The sequence below is a fragment of the Pseudophryne corroboree genome (genome assembly GCF_028390025.1).
Source record: "Pseudophryne corroboree isolate aPseCor3 chromosome 3 unlocalized genomic scaffold, aPseCor3.hap2 SUPER_3_unloc_18, whole genome shotgun sequence".
Taxonomy (NCBI): domain Eukaryota; kingdom Metazoa; phylum Chordata; class Amphibia; order Anura; family Myobatrachidae; genus Pseudophryne; species Pseudophryne corroboree.
The window spans coordinates 966,059-990,252 of record NW_026967506.1 but is presented as its reverse complement, the minus strand read 5'-3'; the positions used below and the strand labels follow the sequence as shown (position 1 = coordinate 990,252).

The 24,194-nt window shown below is 51.7% G+C and overlaps 1 protein-coding gene across 1 annotated transcript in view; it reads right to left on the bottom strand.

The window, feature by feature from the left end:
* Positions 1 to 22,902, bottom strand: part of LOC134983551 (zinc finger protein 345-like) — an 81,072-nt gene extending 58,170 nt beyond the window's left edge. Inside the window, exon 1 of the mRNA XM_063949199.1 lies at positions 22,849 to 22,902. Within this exon, the coding sequence (XP_063805269.1) occupies positions 22,849 to 22,902 (54 nt within the window). The remainder of the gene's footprint in view (positions 1 to 22,848) is intronic.
* Positions 22,903 to 24,194: the final 1,292 nt, after the last annotated feature.

Below are 24,194 nucleotides of genomic sequence, written 5' to 3'. Positions count from 1 at the left end.
TCACACAGAGGGACTTAGGGGGTCATTCACACAGAGGGACCGAGAAGGTCAGTCACACAGAGGGACCGAGAAGGTCAGTCACACAGAGGGACTTAGGGGGTCAGTCACACAGAGGGACGGAGCAGGTCATTCACACAGATGGACGGAGGATGTCATTCACACAGAGGGACGGAGGGGGTCATTCACACAGAGGGACGGAGGGGGTCATTCACACAGAGGGACTGAGGGGGTCATTCACACAGAGGGACTGAGGGGGTCATTCACACAGAGGGACTTAGGGGGTCATTCACACAGAGGGACTTATGGGGTCATTCACACAGAGGGACCGAGAAGGTCATTCACACAGAGGGACTGAGGGGGTCATTTCCACAGAGGGACGGAGGGGGTCATTCACACAGATGGACGGAGGGGGTCATTCACACAGAGGGACGGAGGGGGTCATTCACACAGAGGGACTGAGGGGGTCATTCACACAGAGGGACGGAGGGGGTCATTCACACAGAGGGACTTAGGGGGTCATTCACACAGAGGGACTTAGGGGGTCAGTCACACAGAGGGACTTACGGGGTCAGTCACACAGAGGGAGTTAGGGGTAATTCACACAGAAGGACTTAGGGGGTCATTCACACAGGGACGGAGAAGGTCATTCACACAGAGAGACGGAGGAGGTCATTCACACAGAGGGACTGAGGGGGTCAGTCACACAGAGGGACTGAGGGGGTCATGCACACAGAGGGACTGAGAGGGTCATTCACACAGAGGGACTGAGAGGGTCATTCACACAGAGGGACGGAGGAGGTCATTCACACAGAGGGACGGAGGGGGTCATTCACACAGAGGGACGGAGGGGGTCAGTCACACAGAGGGACGGAGGGGGTCAGTCACACAGAGGGACGGAGGGGGTCATTCACACAGAGGGTTTTAGGGGGTCATTCACACAGAGGGACTGAGGGGTCATTCACACAGAGGGACTGAGGGGGTCATTCACACAGAGGGACTGAGGGGGTCATTCACACAGAGGGACTTAGGGGGTTAGTCACACAGAGGGACGGAGTAGGTCATTCACACAGAGGGACGGAGGAGGTCATTCACACAGAGGGACTTAGGGGGTCAGTCACGCGGAGGGACTTAGGGGGTCATTCACACGGAGGGACTTAGGGGGTCATTCACACAGAGGGACTGAGGGGGTCAGTCACACAGAGGGACAGAGGGGGTCATTCACACAGGGGGACTGAGGGGGTCAGTCACACAGAGGGACTGAGGGGGTCAGTCACACAGAGGGACTGAGGGGGTCATTCACACAGAGGGACTGAGGAGGTCATTCACACAGAGGGACTGAGGGGGTCATTCACACAGAGGGACTGAGGGGGTCATTCACACAGAGGGACTGAGGGGGTCATTCAAACAGAGGGACGGAGCGGGTCATTCACACAGAGGGACGGAGGGGGTCATTCACACAGAGAAACGGAGGAGGTCATTCACACAGAGGGACTTAGGGGTCATTTACACAGAGGGACTTAGGGGTCATTTACACAGAGGGACTGAGGGGGTCATTCACACAGAGGGACTGAGGGGGTCATTCACACAGGGGGACTGAGGTGGTCATTCACACAGAGGGACTTACGGGGTCATTCACACAGGGACGGAGCAGGTCAGTCACACAGAGGGACTGAGGGGGTCAGTCACACAAAGGGACTTAGGGGGTCAGTCACACAGAGGGACGGAGGATGTCATTCACACAGAGGGACTGAGGGGGTCATTCACACAGAGGGACGGACGGGGTCAGTCACACAGAGGGACGGACGGGGTCAGTCACACAGAGGGACGGAGGGGGTCATTCACACAGAGAGACGTAGGAGGTCATTCACACAGAGGGACGTAGGAGGTCATTCACACAGAGGGACGTAGGACGTCATTCACACAGAGGGACTTAGGGGGTCAGTCACACAGAGGGACGGAGGGGGTCATTCACACAGAGGGACGGAGGAGGTCATTCACACAGAGGGACTTATGGGTCATTCACACAGAGGGACTGAGGGGGTCATTCACACAGAGGGACTGAGGGGGTCATTCACACAGAGGGACTTACGGGGTCATTCACACAGAGGGACGGAGCAGGTCAGTCACACAGAGGGACTTACGGGGTCATTCACACAGAGGGACTGAGGGGGTCATTCACACAGAGGGACTTAGGGGGTCATTCACACAGAGGGACCGAGAAGGTCAGTCACACAAAGGGACTTAGGGGGTCAGTCACACGGAGGGACTTAGGGGGTCATTCACACGGAGGGACTTAGGGGGTCATTCACACAGAGGGACTGAGGGGGTCAGTCACACAGAGGGACAGAGGGGGTCATTCACACAGGGGGACTGAGGGGGTCAGTCACACAGAGGGACTGAGGGGGTCAGTCACACAGAGGGACTGAGGGGGTCAGTCACACAGAGGGACTGAGGGGGTCATTCACACAGAGGGACTGAGGAGGTCATTCACACAGAGGGACTGAGGGGGTCATTCACACAGAGGGACTGAGGGGGTCATTCACACAGAGGGACTGAGGGGGTCATTCAAACAGAGGGACGGAGCGGGTCATTCACACAGAGGGACGGAGGGGGTCATTCACACAGAGAAACGGAGGAGGTCATTCACACAGAGGGACTTAGGGGTCATTTACACAGAGGGACTGAGGGGGTCATTCACACAGAGGGACTGAGGGGGTCATTCACACAGGGGGACTGAGGTGGTCATTCACACAGAGGGACTTACGGGGTCATTCACACAGGGACGGAGCAGGTCAGTCACACAGAGGGACTGAGGGGGTCAGTCACACAAAGGGACTTAGGGGGTCAGTCACACAGAGGGACGGAGGATGTCATTCACACAGAGGGACTGAGGGGGTCATTCACACAGAGGGACGGACGGGGTCAGTCACACAGAGGGACGGACGGGGTCAGTCACACAGAGGGACGGAGGGGGTCATTCACACAGAGAGACGTAGGAGGTCATTCACACAGAGGGACGTAGGAGGTCATTCACACAGAGGGACGTATGACGTCATTCACACAGAGGGACTTAGGGGGTCAGTCACACAGAGGGACGGAGGGGGTCATTCACACAGAGGGACGGAGGAGGTCATTCACACAGAGGGACTTATGGGTCATTCACACAGAGGGACTGAGGGGGTCATTCACACAGAGGGACTGAGGGGGTCATTCACACAGAGGGACTTACGGGGTCATTCACACAGAGGGACGGAGCAGGTCAGTCACACAGAGGGACTTACGGGGTCATTCACACAGAGGGACTGAGGGGGTCATTCACACAGAGGGACTTAGGGGGTCATTCACACAGAGGGACCGAGAAGGTCAGTCACACAGAGGGACTTAGGGGGTCAATCACACAAAGGGACGGAGCAGGTCATTCACACAGAGGGACGGAGGATGTAATTCACACAGAGGGACGGAGGGGGTCATTCACACAGAGGGACTGAGGGGGTCATTCACACAGAGGGACGGAGGGGGTCATTCACACAGAGGGACTGAGGGGGTCATTCACACAGAGGGACGGAGGGGGTCATTCACACAGAGGGACTGAGGGGGTCATTCACACAGAGGGACTGAGGGGGTCATTCACACAGAGGGACTTAGGGGGTCATTCACACAGAGGGACCGAGAAGGTCATTCACACAGAGGGACTGAGGGGGTCATTCACACAGAGGGACGGAGGAGGTCATTCACACAGAGGGACGGAGGGGGTCATTCACACAGAGGGACGGAGGGGGTCAGTCACACAGAGGGACGGAGGGGGTCAGTCACACAGAGGGACGGAGGGGGTCATTCACACAGAGGGATTTAGGGGGTCATTCACACAGAGGGACTGAGGGGTCATTCACACAGAGGGACTGAGGGGTTCATTCACACAGAGGGACTGAGGGGGTCATTCACACAGAGGGACTTAGGGGGTCAGTCACACAGAGGGACTTAGGGGGTCAGTCACACAGAGGGACTTAGGGGGTTAGTCACACAGAGGGACGGAGTAGGTCATTCACACAGGGGGACGGAGGAGGTCATTTACACAGAGGGACTTAGGGGGTCAGTCACACGGAGGGACTTAGGGGGTCATTCACACAGAGGGACTGAGGGGGTCAGTCACACAGAGGGACTGAGGGGGTCATTCACACAGGGGGACTGAGGGGGTCAGTCACACAGAGGGACTGAGGGGGTCAGTCACACAGAGGGACTGAGGGGGTAATTCACACAGAGGGACTGAGGGGGTCATTCACACAGAGGGACTGAGGGGGTCATTCACACAGAGGGACTGAGGGGGTCATTCACACAGAGGGACTGAGGGGGTCATTCAAACAGAGGGACTGAGGGGGTCATTCACACAGAGGGACTGAGGGGGTAATTCACACAGAGGGACTGAGGGGTTCATTCACACAGAGGGACTGAGGGGGTCATTCACACAGAGGGACGGAGGGGGTCATTCACACAGAGGGACTGAGGGGGTCATTCACACAGAGGGACGGAGGGGGTCATTCACACAGAGGGACTGAGGGGGTCATTCACACAGAGGGACTTAGGGGGTCATTCACACAGAGGGACCGAGAAGGTCATTCACACAGAGGGACGGAAGGTGTCATTCACACAGAGGGACGGAAGGGGTCATTCACACAGAGGGACGGAGGGGGTCATTCACACAGAGGGATGGAGGGGGTCAGTCACACAGAGGGACGGAGGAGGTCATTCACACAGAGGGACGGAGGGGGTCATTCACACAGAGGGACTGAGGGGGTCATTCACACAGAGGGACTGAGGGGGTCATTCACACAGAGGGACTGAGGGGGTCATTCACACAGAGGGACTTACGGGTCATTCACACAGAGGGACGGAGCAGGTCAGTCACACAGAGGGACTTACGGGTTCATTCACACAGAGGGACTGAGGGGGTCATTCACACAGAGGGACTTAGGGGTAATTCACACAGAGGGACTTAGGGGGTCATTCACACAGAGGGACGGAGGGGGTCATTTACACAGAGGGACTGAGGGGGTCATTCACACAGAGGGACGGAGGGGGTCATTCACACAGAGGGACTGAGGGGGTCATTCACACAGAGGGACTGAGGGGGTCATTCACACAGAGGGACTGAGGGGGTCATTCACACAGAGGGACTTAGGGGGTCATTCACACAGAGGGACCGAGAAGGTCATTCACACAGAGGGACTGAGGGGGTCATTCACACAGAGGGACGGAGGAGGTCATTCACACAGAGGGACGGAGGGGGTCATTCACACAGAGGGACGGAGGGGGTCAGTCACACAGAGGGACGGAGGGGGTCAGTCACACAGAGGGACGGAGGGGGTCATTCACACAGAGGGATTTAGGGGGTCATTCACACAGAGGGACTGAGGGGTCATTCACACAGAGGGACTGAGGGGTTCATTCACACAGAGGGACTGAGGGGGTCATTCACACAGAGGGACTTAGGGGGTCAGTCACACAGAGGGACTTAGGGGGTCAGTCACACAGAGGGACTTAGGGGGTTAGTCACACAGAGGGACGGAGTAGGTCATTCACACAGGGGGACGGAGGAGGTCATTTACACAGAGGGACTTAGGGGGTCAGTCACACGGAGGGACTTAGGGGGTCATTCACACAGAGGGACTGAGGGGGTCAGTCACACAGAGGGACTGAGGGGGTCATTCACACAGGGGGACTGAGGGGGTCAGTCACACAGAGGGACTGAGGGGGTCAGTCACACAGAGGGACTGAGGGGGTAATTCACACAGAGGGACTGAGGGGGTCATTCACACAGAGGGACTGAGGGGGTCATTCACACAGAGGGACTGAGGGGGTCATTCACACAGAGGGACTGAGGGGGTCATTCAAACAGAGGGACTGAGGGGGTCATTCACACAGAGGGACTGAGGGGGTAATTCACACAGAGGGACTGAGGGGTTCATTCACACAGAGGGACTGAGGGGGTCATTCACACAGAGGGACGGAGGGGGTCATTCACACAGAGGGACTGAGGGGGTCATTCACACAGAGGGACGGAAGGGGTCATTCACACAGAGGGACTGAGGGGGTCATTCACACAGAGGGACTTAGGGGGTCATTCACACAGAGGGACCGAGAAGGTCATTCACACAGAGGGACGGAAGGGGTCATTCACACAGAGGGACGGAAGGGGTCATTCACACAGAGGGACGGAGGGGGTCATTCACACAGAGGGATGGAGGGGGTCAGTCACACAGAGGGACGGAGGAGGTCATTCACACAGAGGGACGGAGGGGGTCATTCACACAGAGGGACTGAGGGGGTCATTCACACAGAGGGACTGAGGGGGTCATTCACACAGAGGGACTGAGGGGGTCATTCACACAGAGGGACTTACGGGTCATTCACACAGAGGGACGGAGCAGGTCAGTCACACAGAGGGACTTACGGGTTCATTCACACAGAGGGACTGAGGGGGTCATTCACACAGAGGGACTTAGGGGTAATTCACACAGAGGGACTTAGGGGGTCATTCACACAGAGGGACGGAGGGGGTCATTTACACAAAGGGACTGAGGAGGTCATTCACACAGAGGGACGGAGGGGGTCATTCACACAGAGGGACTGAGGGGGTCATTCACACAGAGGGACTGAGGGGGTCATTCACACAGAGGGACTGAGGGGATCATTCACACAGAGGGACTGAGGGGATCATTCACACAGAGGGACTTAGGGGGTCATTCACACAGAGGGACCGAGAAGGTCATTCACACAGAGGGACTGAGGGGGTCATTCACACAGAGGGACGGAGGGGGTCATTCACACAGAGGGACGGAGGGGGTCATTCACACAGAGGGACGGAGGGGGTCATTAACACAGAGGGACTGAGGGGGTCATTCACACAGAGGGACTGAGGGGGTCATTCACACAGAGGGATGGTGGGGGTCATTCACACAGAGGGACTGAGGGGGTCATTCACACAGAGGGACTGAGGGGGTCATTCACACAGAGGAACTTACGGGTCATTCACACAGAGGGACGGAGCAGGTCAGTCACACAGAGGGACTTACGGGGTCATTCACACAGAGGGACTGAGGGGGTCATTCACACAGAGGTACTTAGGGGGTCATTCACACAGAGGGACCGAGAAGGTCAGTCCCACAGAGGGACTTAGGGGGTCAGTCACACAGAGGGACTGAGCAGGTAATTCACACAGAGGGACTGAGGGGGTCATTCACACAGAGGGACTGAGGGGGTCATTCACACAGAGGGACTGAGGGGGTCATTCACACAGAGGGACTGAGGGGGTCATTCACACAGAGGGACTGAGGGGGTCATTCACACAGAGGGACTTACGGGTCATTCACACAGAGGGACGGAGCAGGTCAGTCACACAGAGGGACTTACGGGGTCATTCACACAGAGGGACTGAGGGGGTCATTCACACAGAGGGACTTAGGGGGTCATTCACACAGAGGGACCGAGAAGGTCAGTCCCACAGAGGGACTTAGGGGGTCAGTCACACAGAGGGACGGAGCAGGTAATTCACACAGAGGGACGGAGGATGTCATTCACACAGAGGGACTGAGGGGGTCAGTCACACAGAGGGACTGAGGGGGTCATTCACACAGGGGGACTGAGGGGGTCAGTCACACAGAGGGACTGAGGGGGTCAGTCACACAGAGGGACTTAGGGGGTCATTCACACAGAGGGACTGAGGGGGTCATTCACACAGAGGGACTGAGGGGGTCATTCACACAGAGGGACTGAGGGGGTCATTCACACAGAGGGACTGAGGGGGTCATTCACACAGAGGGACTTACGGGGTCATTCACACAGAGCGACGGAGCAGGTCAGTCACACAGAGGGACTGAGGGGGTCAGTCACACAGAGGGACTGAGGGGGTCAGTCACACAGAGGGACGGAGGATGTCATTCACACAGAGGGACGTAGGAGGTCATTCACACAGAGGGACGTAGGAGGTCATTCACACAGAGGGAGACTGAGGGGGTCATTCACACAGAGGGAGACTGAGGGGGTCATTCACACAGAGGGAGACTGAGGGGGTCATTCACACAGAGGGAGACTGAGGGGGTCATTCACACAGAGGGAGACTGAGGGGGTCATTCACACAGAGGGAGACTGAGGGGGTCATTCACACAGAGGGAGACTGAGGGGGTCATTCACACAGAGGGAGACTGAGGGGGTCATTCACACAGAGGGAGACTGAGGGGGTCATTCACACAGAGGGAGACTGAGGGGTTCATTCACACAGAGGGAGACTGAGGGGGTCATTCACACAGAGGGAGACGGAGGGGGTCAGTCACACAGAGGGACGGAGGGGGTCAGTCACACAGAGGGACGGAGGGGGTCATTCACACAGAGGGACGGAGGGGGTCATTCACACAGAGGGACTGAGGGGGTCATTCACACAGAGGGACTGAGGGGGTCATTCACACAGAGGGACTTACGGGGTCATTCACACAGAGGGACTTACGGGGTCATTCACACAGAGCGACGGAGCAGGTCAGTCACACAGAGGGACTGAGGGGGTCAGTCACACAGAGGGACTTAGGGGGTCAGTCACACAGAGGGACGGAGGATGTCATTCACACAGAGGGACTGAGGGGGTCATTCACACAGAGGGACGGACGGGGTCAGTCACACAGAGGGACGGAAGGGGTCATTCACACAGAGGGACGTAGGAGGTCATTCACACAGAGGGACGTAGGAGGTCACTCACACAGAGGGACTTAGGGGGTCAGTCACACAGAGGGAGACTGAGGGGGTCATTCACACAGAGGGAGACTGAGAGGGTCATTCACACAGAGGGAGACTGAGGGGGTCATTCACACAGAGGGAGACTGAGGGGGTCATTCACACAGAGGGAGACTGAGGTGGTCATTCACACAGAGGGAGACTGAGGGGGTCATTCACACAGAGGGAGACTGAGGGGGTCATTCACACAGAGGGACGGAGGGGGTCAGTCACACAGAGGGACTTAGGGGGTCAGTCACACAGAGGGAGACTGAGGGGGTCATTCACACAGAGGGAGACTGAGGGGGTCATTCACACAGAGGGAGACTGAGGGGGTCATTCACACAGAGGCAGACTGAGGGGGTCATTCACACAGAGGGAGACTGAGGGGGTCATTCACACAGAGGGAGACTGAGGGGGTCATTCACACAGAGGGAGACTGAGGGGGTCATTCACACAGAGGGAGACTGAGGGGGTCATTCACACAGAGGGAGACTGAGGGGGTCATTCACACAGAGGGAGACTGAGGGGGTCATTCACACAGAGGGACTGAGGGGGTAATTCACACAGAGGGACTTAGGGGTAATTCACACAGAGGGACTTAGGGGGTCATTCACACAGAGGGACCGAGAAGGTCAGTCACACAGAGGGACTTAGGGGGTCAGTCACACAGAGGGACGGAGCAGGTCATTCACACAGATGGACGGAGGATGTCATTCACACAGAGGGACGGAGGGGGTCATTCACACAGAGGGACGGAGGGGGTCATTCACACAGAGGGACTGAGGGGGTCATTCACACAGAGGGACTGAGGGGGTCATTCACACAGAGGGACTTAGGGGGTCATTCACACAGAGGGACTTAGGGGGTCATTCACACAGAGGGACCGAGAAGGTCATTCACACAGAGGGACTGAGGGGGTCATTTCCACAGAGGGACGGAGGGGGTCATTCACACAGAGGGACGGAGGGGGTCATTCACACAGAGGGACGGAGGGGGTCATTCACACAGAGGGACTTAGGGGGTCATTCACACAGAGGGACTTAGGGGGTCAGTCACACAGAGGGACTTAGGGGTAATTCACACAGAGGGAGTTAGGGGTAATTCACACAGAAGGACTTAGGGGGTCATTCACACAGGGACGGAGAAGGTCATTCACACAGAGAGACGGAGGAGGTCATTCACACAGAGGGACTTAGGGGGTCATTCACACAGAGGGACTTAGGGGGTCAGTCACACAGAGGGACTTAGGGGTAATTCACACAGAGGGAGTTAGGGGTAATTCACACAGAAGGACTTAGGGGGTCATTCACACAGGGACGGAGAAGGTCATTCACACAGAGAGACGGAGGAGGTCATTCACACAGAGGGACTGAGGGGGTCAGTCACACAGAGGGACTGAGGGGGTCATTCACACAGAGGGAATGAGAGGGTCATTCACACAGAGGGACTGAGAGGGTCATTCACACAGAGGGACGGAGGAGGTCATTCACACAGAGGGACGGAGGGGGTCATTCACACAGAGGGACGGAGGGGGTCAGTCACACAGAGGGACGGAGGGGGTCATTCACACAGAGGGACGGAGGGGGTCATTCACACAGAGGGACTGAGGGGGTCATTCACACAGAGGGACTGAGGTGGTCATTCACACAGAGGGACTTACGGGGTCATTCACACAGAGCGACGGAGCAGGTCAGTCACACAGAGGGACTGAGGGGGTCAGTCACACAGAGGGACTGAGGGGGTCAGTCACACAGAGGGACGGAGGATGTCATTCACACAGAGGGACGTAGGAGGTCATTCACAGAGGGACGTAGGAGGTCATTCACACAGAGGGAGACTGAGGGGGTCATTCACACAGAGGGAGACTGAGGGGGTCATTCACACAGAGGGAGACTGAGGGGGTCATTCACACAGAGGGAGACTGAGGGGGTCATTCACACAGAGGGAGACTGAGGGGGTCATTCACACAGAGGGAGACTGAGGGGGTCATTCACACAGAGGGAGACTGAGGGGGTCATTCACACAGAGGGAGACTGAGGGGGTCATTCACACAGAGGGAGACTGAGGGGGTCATTCACACAGAGGGAGACTGAGGGGGTCATTCACACAGAGGGAGACTGAGGGGTTCATTCACACAGAGGGAGACTGAGGGGGTCATTCACACAGAGGGAGACGGAGGGGGTCAGTCACACAGAGGGACGGAGGGGGTCAGTCACACAGAGGGACGGAGGGGGTCATTCACACAGAGGGACGGAGGGGGTCATTCACACAGAGGGACTGAGGGGGTCATTCACACAGAGGGACTGAGGGGGTCATTCACACAGAGGGACTTACGGGGTCATTCACACAGAGGGACTTACGGGGTCATTCACACAGAGCGACGGAGCAGGTCAGTCACACAGAGGGACTGAGGGGGTCAGTCACACAGAGGGACTTAGGGGGTCAGTCACACAGAGGGACGGAGGATGTCATTCACACAGAGGGACTGAGGGGGTCATTCACACAGAGGGACGGACGGGGTCAGTCACACAGAGGGACGGAAGGGGTCATTCACACAGAGGGACGTAGGAGGTCATTCACACAGAGGGACGTAGGAGGTCACTCACACAGAGGGACTTAGGGGGTCAGTCACACAGAGGGAGACTGAGGGGGTCATTCACACAGAGGGAGACTGAGAGGGTCATTCACACAGAGGGAGACTGAGGGGGTCATTCACACAGAGGGAGACTGAGGGGGTCATTCACACAGAGGGAGACTGAGGTGGTCATTCACACAGAGGGAGACTGAGGGGGTCATTCACACAGAGGGAGACTGAGGGGGTCATTCACACAGAGGGACGGAGGGGGTCAGTCACACAGAGGGACTTAGGGGGTCAGTCACACAGAGGGAGACTGAGGGGGTCATTCACACAGAGGGAGACTGAGGGGGTCATTCACACAGAGGGAGACTGAGGGGGTCATTCACACAGAGGCAGACTGAGGGGGTCATTCACACAGAGGGAGACTGAGGGGGTCATTCACACAGAGGGAGACTGAGGGGGTCATTCACACAGAGGGAGACTGAGGGGGTCATTCACACAGAGGGAGACTGAGGGGGTCATTCACACAGAGGGAGACTGAGGGGGTCATTCACACCGAGGGAGACTGAGGGGGTCATTCACACAGAGGGACTGAGGGGGTAATTCACACAGAGGGACTTAGGGGTAATTCACACAGAGGGACTTAGGGGGTCATTCACACAGAGGGACCGAGAAGGTCAGTCACACAGAGGGACTTAGGGGGTCAGTCACACAGAGGGACGGAGCAGGTCATTCACACAGATGGACGGAGGATGTCATTCACACAGAGGGACGGAGGGGGTCATTCACACAGAGGGACGGAGGGGGTCATTCACACAGAGGGACTGAGGGGGTCATTCACACAGAGGGACTGAGGGGGTCATTCACACAGAGGGACTTAGGGGGTCATTCACACAGAGGGACTTAGGGGGTCATTCACACAGAGGGACCGAGAAGGTCATTCACACAGAGGGACTGAGGGGGTCATTTCCACAGAGGGACGGAGGGGGTCATTCACACAGAGGGACGGAGGGGGTCATTCACACAGAGGGACGGAGGGGGTCATTCACACAGAGGGACTTAGGGGGTCATTCACACAGAGGGACTTAGGGGGTCAGTCACACAGAGGGACTTAGGGGTAATTCACACAGAGGGAGTTAGGGGTAATTCACACAGAAGGACTTAGGGGGTCATTCACACAGGGACGGAGAAGGTCATTCACACAGAGAGACGGAGGAGGTCATTCACACAGAGGGACTTAGGGGGTCATTCACACAGAGGGACTTAGGGGGTCAGTCACACAGAGGGACTTAGGGGTAATTCACACAGAGGGAGTTAGGGGTAATTCACACAGAAGGACTTAGGGGGTCATTCACACAGGGACGGAGAAGGTCATTCACACAGAGAGACGGAGGAGGTCATTCACACAGAGGGACTGAGGGGGTCAGTCACACAGAGGGACTGAGGGGGTCAGTCACACAGAGGGACTGAGGGGGTCATTCACACAGAGGGAATGAGAGGGTCATTCACACAGAGGGACGGAGGAGGTCATTCACACAGAGGGACGGAGGGGGTCATTCACACAGAGGGACGGAGGGGGTCAGTCACACAGAGGGACGGAGGGGGTCAGTCACACAGAGGGACGGAGGGGGTCATTCACACAGAGGGATTTAGGGGGTCATTCACACAGAGGGACTGAGGGGTCATTCACACAGAGGGACTGAGGGGTCATTCACACAGAGGGACTGAGGGGGTCATTCACACAGAGGGACTGAGGGGGTCATTCACACAGAGGGACTTAGGGGGTCAGTCACACAGAGGGACTTAGGGGGTTAGTCACACAGAGGGACGGAGTAGGTCATTCACACAGAGGGACGGAGGAGGTCATTCACACAGAGGGACTTAGGGGGTCAGTCACACAGAGGGACGGAGGAGGTCATTCACACAGAGGGACTTAGGGGGTCAGTCACACAGAGGGACGGAGGGGGAGAGAGTCACCTGCATGGCCACACAGCCCCTACACAATATGTGGAGGCACCTGCAGCCAGTCCACGTGGGACCCCTGCAGGGAGAAGGCCTAAGAGACTCTGGGACCTCAATCACTGTGGTGAGCCCCCACCTTATAGATCCTGCTGCAGTATTGCAGGGTCGCCATGCCAAGGCCACCCTGGCAGATGGAACGGAGAATGCGGCTCCCATGGCGAGAGTCTACCTGGACTGGGGAGCTGGACCAGAGTTGCGAGAAGTTGCCGTCATGGATGGTCTCCCAACTGATGTGGTCCTAGGAAATGATCTGGGTGGTGGGATCGTCACTACGTTTGTTGGCGCCATTCCCCGGAGTCAAGTTCCACAACCAACATTGACATCAGCTGCTCCAGCACAGCCCAGCCCAGAGGAAAAGACTACAGCTGCTAGACAACTGCCAGCACAGCCAACCACAGCATCAACCAGCCCAGAGGAAAAAATGACAGCGGCTAGATCAGCACATCGACCCCGCATGCCTTTTGCCTCTGGTATGCCTACGTCCACTAGCACCGCAGAGGATGTCGGGTCCAGCTCGTTTGATCCTGTGGGGGTGCCCAATGATGCTCCTGACCCAAGTGGTTTGCCAACTCCGGCGGTGAGTATGAAAAACCACACTGACTTTTCCATGACTGACTCCTACCAGACTGACCCTAGTAGTCCCCACCTAGATCCCCCTGTAGAGTGTCCCAATTTAGGAGAGATTGAGGGCCGCAGGCAGGAGTTTAGGGAGGCTCAACTCTCTGACCCATCCCCGAAAGGCATGTGGCGCCACTCTGGCAGCAGCCTTGACAGGGTTGGGGCAGGAAGTGTGACCTGGCGGGAAGGGTTAAGGTACAGGGTAGGCAGGAAAGCGGGAGGGGTAGACCAGATAGGGAATGTGTCCAACTGGTCCCCCCAGGGAACTTTACTCCACAACCGGTGTCAGTTCCCAGTAGAACCCCTTTGGACATTAACCCTGAGATAGACCGTACCCTGAAGTGCCTGACACAGAGCTTACCCTGGTCTGGAATGTCGGATGATGCCCAGACCAACTGTAAGGCTGGTGCCATGCGTTGGCAGCCGGGGCACTCCAGCGGTTGTGTTGTCTCTGGGCCTCTACCTATAGGAGAAACCTTGCAGCAAGTTTCTGTGGACATGGCAGGTCCCCTGCCTGTGCGCAATAGATCGGGGAAGACACGCAGCCTCCCTGTAGTGGATGCCACACAGGATCCAGAGGCTGGTGGTCTGGCCGCCATCACTGTGGCACAGGTAGCGGACGAGGAGAAAGGAGCAGACCTAGGTGACGTAGAGGAGGATTGGAGGGCAGGTCTGACAGTTAGGGCAGACAGTTGCCATATGAAAATGACAGAGGTGCAGTGCCTGGGGCACCATGTGGGAGGAGACAGGGGTGGGCTCAAAGCAGAGGCAACCAGAGGCTGTCCCCGACCCACATCACCCAGACCGGTACTGACCTTAGAACCTGTAAGGCCCTACGGACATGTTGTCATTGACTTTAGTCCTGTAGTGAACCCCTTTACAGAGATGTAGGAAGGGCATTCCCAAGTCAGTGGACTTTGCACCCGCTTGCGAGTTGGCATTCCAGTCATTGAAGGAGGCTCGGGTACCCGCTCCAGTGCTGATGGCGCACATTCTAGCAGGATGCACTTGAGCAGAGAATGCAGGGTTGCAGGATTGCACTGTAGAAGATTTGCACCGCAGCAGGATGCACTTGAGCAGAGAATGCAGGGTTGCAGGATTGCACTGTAGAAGGTTAGCACCGTAGCATGATCCACTTGAGCAGGGAATGCATGATTGCAGGATAGCACTGTAGCAGAGTAGCTACACGGGATAGCTGTTGCAACCTGGCAGTACTATGGATGATGTTAGCAGTAGAGACCAGCATAACCAGGACCAGGAACTGAGACAACCTTGACACGATGAACTGGCAACTGGGAGCCTGTGTGGCTGGCCTAGTGGCCTAAGTAGTGAGTTCAGGTCCTGCTCACAGCTGTGGTAACAGCTAATTACCAAGCTGCAGATACAGAGCAGAGAGCGCCACCCAAGGCATGGAGGAGAAACTGCATGGATGGTGACACTGATAATACATGCAAATATACTAGTGTGCCACAGGCTATTACCAGGAGGGTTCAGGAATGTTCACACAGTACACTAACAGTATGAACTTAAGTAAGGAAGTCTTTACGCACAACCCTAAGAAGTCCAGGTATCGGTTTAGTGGAATCACAAAGGTCACCTTGTATATAGGGATCGTTGGCATATGGCTGGAGTTGTAATTGGCGTGGGTCAGTGTAATGACGATGCAGAAACAAATGTTAGTTTATCACGGGCTTCCTCTCCCAAGGTATACCATTAATTACAAAGCTTCGCTATAATAGGCAGGACAAGTTTTGCAAGAGAGCCTGTCCTATGTAAGGTGATATCCAACCGGTGGGGTTCTCAGGGGCGTGGGGACATAGACCACATCCTACGCCGGAGGGAATAGGAGCAACGTATCGTTAACACACTAGCAGCGCCTGGCTGCCGGGGACACTAACGTCGGGGATAACACAGACAAGCCCTTCAGTATTTATTACTTTGGCGCAGCACTGCGGACTGATTATATTTATTTATTGAAGCAACGCGTCTACGAACAAACAGGATACATCTGATATTAAAGAGTTTGTACACGTCATCAACATATCACAATAAACTTTGAAATTTGACACATTCCAATTGTCCTTGTTTGTGGTTTGCGAGTCCAATAAAAGAAAAATATAAATACAGGTTGAGTATCCCATATCCAAATATTCTGAAATACGGACTTTTCTGAGTGAGAGTGAGATAGTGAAACCTTTGTTTTTTGATGGCTCAATGTACACAAACTTTGTTTAATACACAGAATTATTAAAAATATTGTATTAAATGACATTCAGACTGTGTGTATAAGGTGTATATGAAACATAAATGAATTGTGTGAATGTAGACACACTTTGTTTAATGCACAAAGTTATAAAAAATATTGGCTACAACTACCTTCAGGCTGTGTGTATAAGGTGTATATGTAACATAAATGCATTCTGTGCTTAGATTTAGGTAACATCACCATGATATCTCATTATGGTATGCAATTATTCCAAAATACGGAAAAATCCAATATCCAAAATACCTCTGGTCCCAAGCATTTTGGATAAGGGATACTCAACCTGTATATACATTATATCACTGCCTCTATTATATATATACATTATATCACTGCCTTAGGAGCAGCAAAAGGCCATTCAAGCCTATACATCTGGCCACGATATAGGCAAAGGAGGGGGAATGCACCTGACTCAAGCGCAGTGGAGAATGATTTCAACGTTGTGCAAGGTTCTGCAACCCTTTGAACTTGCCACACGTGAAGTCAGTTCAGACACTGCCAGCCTGAGTCAGGTCATTCCCCTCATCAGGCTTTTGCAGAAGAAGCTGGAGACATTGAAGGAGGAGCTAAAACAGAGCGATTCCGCTAGGCATGTGGGACTTGTGTATGGAGCCCTTAATTCGCTTAACCAGGATTCACGGGTGGTCAATCTGTTGAAATCAGAGCACTACATTTTGGCCTCCGTGCTCGATCCTAGATTTAAAGCCTACCTTGTATCTCTCTTTCCGGCAGACACAAGTCTGCAGAGGTTCAAAGACCTGCTGGTGAGACACTTGTCAAGTCAAGCGGAACGTGACCTGTCAACAGCTCCTCCTTCACATTCTCCCGCAACTGGGGGTGCGAGGAAAAGGCTCAGAATTCCGAGCCCACCCGCTGGCGGTGATGCAGGGCAGTCTGGAGCGACTGCTGATGCTGACATCTGGTCCGGACTGAAGGACCTGCCAACGATTACGGACATGTCAATACAATTAAAATAATAGAGACACTTCAGTGCGCAGTTGACAGCAGCTGAAAGCCAGAAATTCTCTCCTTTGAGGTATCCTCCACCCCTCACCATAAAGTGCATATAAAGGAATCAAATTGGGGAGAACACTTAGCCAGCGCTGTATTCGTTTTCCTTTCCTTAAGGTTCCCCTTCCAATCTCACAGATAAGGTCGCATGTAAGATAATAGAAAGGTTTGTATATAGTGAAGTACTGTTTAATACAAAACATATATACATAAATAGTATACACATTAAACATAGGATCAGATAAGACAAAATCCTCTAGGAGGCGTGTAGGATGGGTAATTACCAAGGTCAGTGGGGACTGTGATCAAACAGTCCCAACAGCGTTTGTGTCCCAAATATGGGTGCTCCGGATCAGCCCACACTTCACACAGATGATAACTGCTGGATCTCGCCAACGACACACCACTTGCTCAGCGCCTCCACAGGAAAAAAACCAACGCGTTTCCTCCCCTGGCTGGGGACTTTTTCAAGGTGCAGTCAAGATACTGATCCTCTCCTTCCAGCCCTCTATTTAAATGTCCCTGCTCCAATGAAACTGTTCTTTCACAGCCGTACATTGTTATACTAATTAGATCTCTCTGTCTTTTTGTTGCTACTGACTCTCCGTCTAATGTCAGGAGCAACTTCTGTGTACATTGGTGTAACCAGGGTCCCCCCCGTTCTGAAGTCCCTGTGTAGCCGTCCGGCGGTAGCTTCCGCAAATACGGGTATCCATGGTAACCGGGACTTCCTCACTTCTGCGTCGCGTCACTTCCGGTCTTCGTCGGGATGAATTACAGTCAGTATTTAAACAGTGAAATCCTCAACGGATATGAAAACCCTCTTAATAGTCCACTCGAACATTGATTCATTATCATGTTTATGTTTTTAAAACACAGTCAGCCGGAAACGCCACTTCCGGTGACGTCATGGGCTTTACATAAAGTTCTCTCTCTAGAATGCAAGACAAAAAATCAACACAGGTAATGTCAATCGCAAATTAAGAGGGAAGTCCAGGAACGGAGCATTCCTCCTGGAGAGGGTCATGTTGGGAGAGGTGTGCAGTGACGTGGAGTCGCCACCAGAGGTGGGAATGCTGTACGGCGCAATGCGGTGCTACAAAGAGTTGTGGTTGGGTGTTGAGGGAATGGCTTTTTTGTGTGTGTGTTTTTTGGTTTTCCTATGTTTTACTTATGTGTTTTAGATTCTGTAGACTACTGTTAGCTAAAGCTGATGTTTGCCCATGATCAGTCCCGCATTGGTAGAGGTGGCTCCGTTAAAACGGGTATACATTTCTTTCGTTTTTTTACATTTGACCATAAGGGTCATATATATCAAGATTATTTTTACTAAAATAATGTGTAAAAATGTTTTCACGCCCTTTACACTTTATTTTAGCATCGCCTGAAGGTTTTAAAGGGCTCTGGTGATCAGCTGTGTGGACACACAAGCTGATCACTGTTACAAAAAGTATGTATATGTGTGTGTGTATATATATATATATATATATATACACACACACACACCACAAAGTTCCCATCATAGGCTAGAATGTTAGAGTGCAATCCCCCATTCTAGCCGGTGTGCTACTCCTGATAAACATGGAACCCCTTTAGTGGCGTGGATCGTGCTTTTTTTTCCCACAAGGCCGTGGATTACTTCAGGACAGAAAAGGACCGATCATCACTGGATAATAGGTGAGTATATTGGAATTTTGGATTAACAGGTAAACGTTTGGATCCTACATGGAGAAGGGGACGTGATTGGTCGGCGTGGGATGTAGGTAAGTATATATACCTAAAGGCTAAAAAAAAATGGGCAGACTAGATGGGACCAGTGGTTCTTATCTGCCGTCACATTCCATGTGTCTATATATGAGTGTGTAAGTGTATTTTAATATATTTGTACTATCACGGTGTGTGTATTGTTTTTATTTGGGTATTTCTTTTGTTGTAGAACTACAGGTACCAGCGGGCTGTTATTTCCCTGCATGCTGGTACTTGTGAGAGGGGGAGGCTTTCTGGGACTTGTAGTTCTACAACAAAAGACAATATTCTTTTTTTACACACAGAAAAGCTATCAGCCCCCCATCCACAGCCTAGGGATGGGTAGGTGGGGGGGGGGGGGGGGGGGCAGCCTTGGACTTCACCCCTGGCCTTTGGATGCCTGAAGGGGGGGACCACTCCTCCAGGGTATCCTGGCCAGGTATGACTAGTTGTGGTGGTAATGCCACGGCTGCAAGGACCAAAGTAAAAGTGTCCCATGGCTGTGGCATTATCTTCTCGGCTAGTAGAGCCCGGTGCTGGTTCTCAAAATACGGGGGACCCCTACGTCTTTTGTCACCTGTATTTATTAAACCAGGGCTTGCCCAAGAGCCCGGTGCTGGTTGTCTAAATACGGGGGACCCCAGGCAATTTTCCCCTGGTATTTAAACAACCAGGGCCGGCTTAAGGAGCCCGAGGCTGGTTATGCTTAGGAGGGGGACCCCGCGCAATTTTTATTTGTTTGTTTTTAACATTCAGAGAGAAGCATGCTCGTATCTCACTGACCGGCGCATGACTATCTGAACACGCCGGCAAAAAGCGGGTCTATTTGAAAGCTCCTTTTTCCCCGAATTCTATGCTTTCCCGGCAGTGTTTGGCTATTGTCAGCAGTGATTGAGAATATGAATTCTTAGTAAATTACCGAGTTGTATCAAATAACAGCCGTGTTTGACCGATGATCTATTCATTCGTATTAGTGGACTCTGCCGAGATTTGTGTTTTGTAAATTTCCGCGATCACACTTAGAAGAAAAATACAAACTCAAATTACATTGAGACCTTAGTAAATATACCCCTGGGTGCGTTTTGTTTTATTTCACCACAGATATAGGGCCTTATTCAGCATCATGTGGTTGTGAGATGGATCACATCTGGCTGCTCTAAGGCCCAGTGCACACGCACAGGAACCATTCTGCACCGGCATGCCAATGCGATTGCATCGCATTGACGCAAACGCCTCTGTCTAATTGACAGGCAAAGGCATTTGCAGGGTGGCGTTGCGTGGGTGTCAGCGCCATTTTTGGGACAGCCGCCTGACGTCACACATGGCTGCTGGGACTGAGGCCGTCTTGACGTCTGAGTTGCTGAGTAATCGGATAGACCTGGTGCTCTCCAATGCTGGCAGTGCTCATCGTTTCAGAGGTAATGATCTCCGTCTCCTCTTGACATAACTTGGTGGAGCTCTATTTCAACTTCCAGGTGATTCAAATGATTTTTTTTGTCATCCATCAGAGACATTAATTTGTTGCTCTGATTGGGTGCCCATTACTTTTATTTATTTTTTACGCACCAAAATAGATAGGGTTTAGCCGCAAATAGCGGCTAATCCCATGTGTAAAGTCCTGGTTAGGATACCCCAACTCCTATTTGGGTGCCTAAAACATTATTTTTTTATTTTTTATGCATTACTTCTCAACACCTTAGGAGGCAGTGATAAGAAATGTCTTTTCTGTGGCTGTGTGTCCAAACATAGAATCAACTGAATTGTTCCATTTTATGCTGCCCTAGTGGCAGCTGCCGGGGAAAACAATTGAATCACTTGGTTTTTATTTCAGTGTGTTGGGTGATTTTTGGGGTCATTCCGAGTCGTTCGCTCGGTAAATTTCTTCGCATCGCAGCGATTTTCCGCTTAGTACGCATGCGCAATGTCCGCACTGCGACTGCGCCAAGTAAATTTGCTATGCAGTTAGGAATTTTACTCACGGCTTTTTCTTCGCTCCGGCGATCGTAGTGTGATTGACAGGAAATGGGTGTTTCTAGGCGGAAACTGGATGTTTTATGGGCGTGTGGGAAAAAACGTTACCATTTCCGGAAAAAACGCAGGAGTGGCCGGAGAAACGGGGGAGTGTCTCGGCGAACGCTGGGTGTGTTTATGATGTCAAACCAGGAACGACAAGCACTGAACTGATCACAGATGCCGAGTAAGTCTGGAGCTACTCAGAAACTGCTACGAGGTGTGTAATCGCAATATTGCAAATTCATCGTTCGCAATTTTAAGAAGCTAAGATACACTCCCAGTAGGCGGCGGCTTAGCGTGATCAACTCTGCTAAAATCGCCTTGCGAGCGAATAACTCGGAATGAGGGCCTTTGTGTTTACATGTGGGCAACTCTACATCGTGCCCATTATGGCAATTAGGTGTACTTTCCGGTCAACATTATAAGTCAGATTGGAACAAAGTAATAGAGTTGTTTTAGTCTTAAATTGTCTCTTCTGTATGATTTGTGTTTTTTTTTTTTGGTTTCAACACAGCCATTTTATGGGATCTGGCCAACAATCCCTACAGAAGGCGTGATTTAATTTACTTACTATGTCTTTAAGTAGACTTTCTTTTCTTTTTGTCCTTTGTCAAAGTCGCTCAAGTCCTTACAGTTGATTAATTATTTTTTTTTTTCTGCTTCAAACGCATCAAGAAGAAGAACTGAATATTCACTGGCTGCCTAATGTAGCCCATCCCTTGGCAGATGCCATTTTAACGAGAGAATCACTGGTTTATTTATAAACACTTTCTTATATAGCAAAGCAAATTCAGTTGTGCTTTACAATTGAAAACAGTGAAAAATCAAAACTAGGTAATAGTCCAATATAGAGGTTGGAGGCCATGCTTGGCTGCTTAGTCTATAGGGTAGTAGGCATTGATACGCAAGGATAGGTGGATCTATTGCATAATGGTCCAGATTGCAAAGGTTCTTGGTGGGCTGTATGATATGGTCAGGCAGTGATGTTGCACTAGTCTGGAGGATGGGGAAGCAAAGAAGGAGAACATTTGAGGATATGAGTGGACTCTACAAGAAGTAATTGGATAGGAAAGCTTATGAAGGTTATGTGGGTGGTTATGGAATTTGATAAGCTTGTCTGTATACTATAGGTGAGTTTTCTGGGAATTCTTGAAGTTTCAGAGACTAGATGAGTGTTATTGTGCATGCAATGGCATTCCACAGAGTAGGTCCAGCCCAAAGAAGTCCTGCAATCGTGAATGGGAGCGAATAATTGCGGATGAGACATAGATCATCTTCATATTCAAGTGGTTTTACAGTTATGTCAGATTGTATGTATGTCCCCAAATCTCAGGATAGAATAAATTCACCTTAGTAATACTGGCTTGCTTTTAGTGCACCACCATCTCTGTCTGTTCCTTTGCAGATATTTGTACTGCTTCTTGGTACAAGGAATGATGCATATTCAGGCTATTGACATGACGTTGCCTGGATCAAGGCATCAGGTAGTCTTTAAGTATTTGTATAAAAGCTGGGATATTTTCACATTTCCACTACTGTATGTTACTGACATAGTAACTATCATAACACTAGCATGCTTGTCTTTTGCACGGTAGGGTAAGTGCAGATATGCATTTTTTTGCATGTACCTATTTATGTGAAATTGCATCCGTTCATATGGGTGAGCGCACAGGGTACTTCTATACTGTTTCTTTTGTTAAGAGGTTTCGGGAAGAGAATAGGGATATTCACAATGGAAGTATGGTGGTGTTGAGTTATTGATTCTGCCAAAATGCAAAGCCGGTGCTCCAACTCATCCTGTGAGTTGTGATCAAAGAATCCTTATGTCTTGTCCTACAGTCCAGCCCCACTCAAACTCCAGGAAACACAACTTTAATTGCACCGTCTCCATGACTTTAATTCAAATGTAGTCATACCCTTGTGGTGCCATATAGATAAAGGAGGATGATGATGATGATGATGATAATAAACAGTAATCTCGTGTTAGAATGTTATCACAAAAGGAGACTAGCTGACACACTTGTATTCATCAAGGAATTTCTCAATCCACCCAACTGGGGAAGCTGTAAACTGCTTGAGGAGCAAAGAGGAGGACTCTGCCACCAACTGCTAGACACCAGTGAATATGCCTGTCGGGATACACAGCGAAGCAATGAAAGGAGGCATAGGACTGAAAGTTGGGCAAAAATAGAAGAGCACCTAACAGAATTAGTGGCCTTTACTCCTTATTCAGGTGACATATATCATAATAATGTATAAATGTACAAAATGTTTTGGTTAATATAACTTGGATAATGAACCCCAAAATATCTCCCTTTAAAAGGTGTTTATACTGTGTTTGAAGAAAATATGGACTCCAAACAAAGGTGGAGAGCGAAAAAATCAGGGAGAAGAAAAAAAAAGATTCTTGAAGCTGATGCCGAAAAATGTGTTAAAATAACTGATATGTTCAGTCGCCATCAACAAGGTCATAATATTCCTGGGAAAACAACCGGTGAAGAAGATGTTTATGAAATACAAATTGATCAAGGAAGTGAGACACAATTTTGTATTCTGGATTCTGGAAGCCCCAGTCAACAGGAACAGACCCTTAAATTTGTGTGTGAGCCTCAAATTGCTGCATTAACAGATGATCTAATACCCATACAAGACGTCAGTGCCATGAACGAATTCTTGCCAGAAAAGGAGCGTGAAGAAAGGCAGGATTTAATGAAACCAGTATTCTCTCCATGTACACCAAGTTTAGAGGACCAGTTTCAATTCAACTGTTTTGATCGGCCCAAAACAAGTCAACTAGGCTTATTTTTTAATTGCCACCCCAAACCAAACATCAGTGATCCAGTCTTAAAGAAAGCTTGCTTTAGGAAAGATGGATCAAACCGCAAGTGGCTGACCTACTGTGAAGAACAAAACGCTGTATTTTGCTCTGTCTGTCTGTCCTTTTCAAAGAGCTCTACAACAAATCCATTCTTTGAAGGAATGACAGACAGGAGACATATTCATCAAAGAATTGAAGAACATGAAAAAAGTGTAATGCACCGAGCCTGGGCTGAAGCTTACTTTTTGAATGCCATCAGTGCAGATATCAATAACTTACTGCATCGTAATCAAATGTCTGTACACAGAGAACAAGTCCGAAAAAGACGTCAGATATTGGAGCGTGTCATAGACATTGTGAAAGTG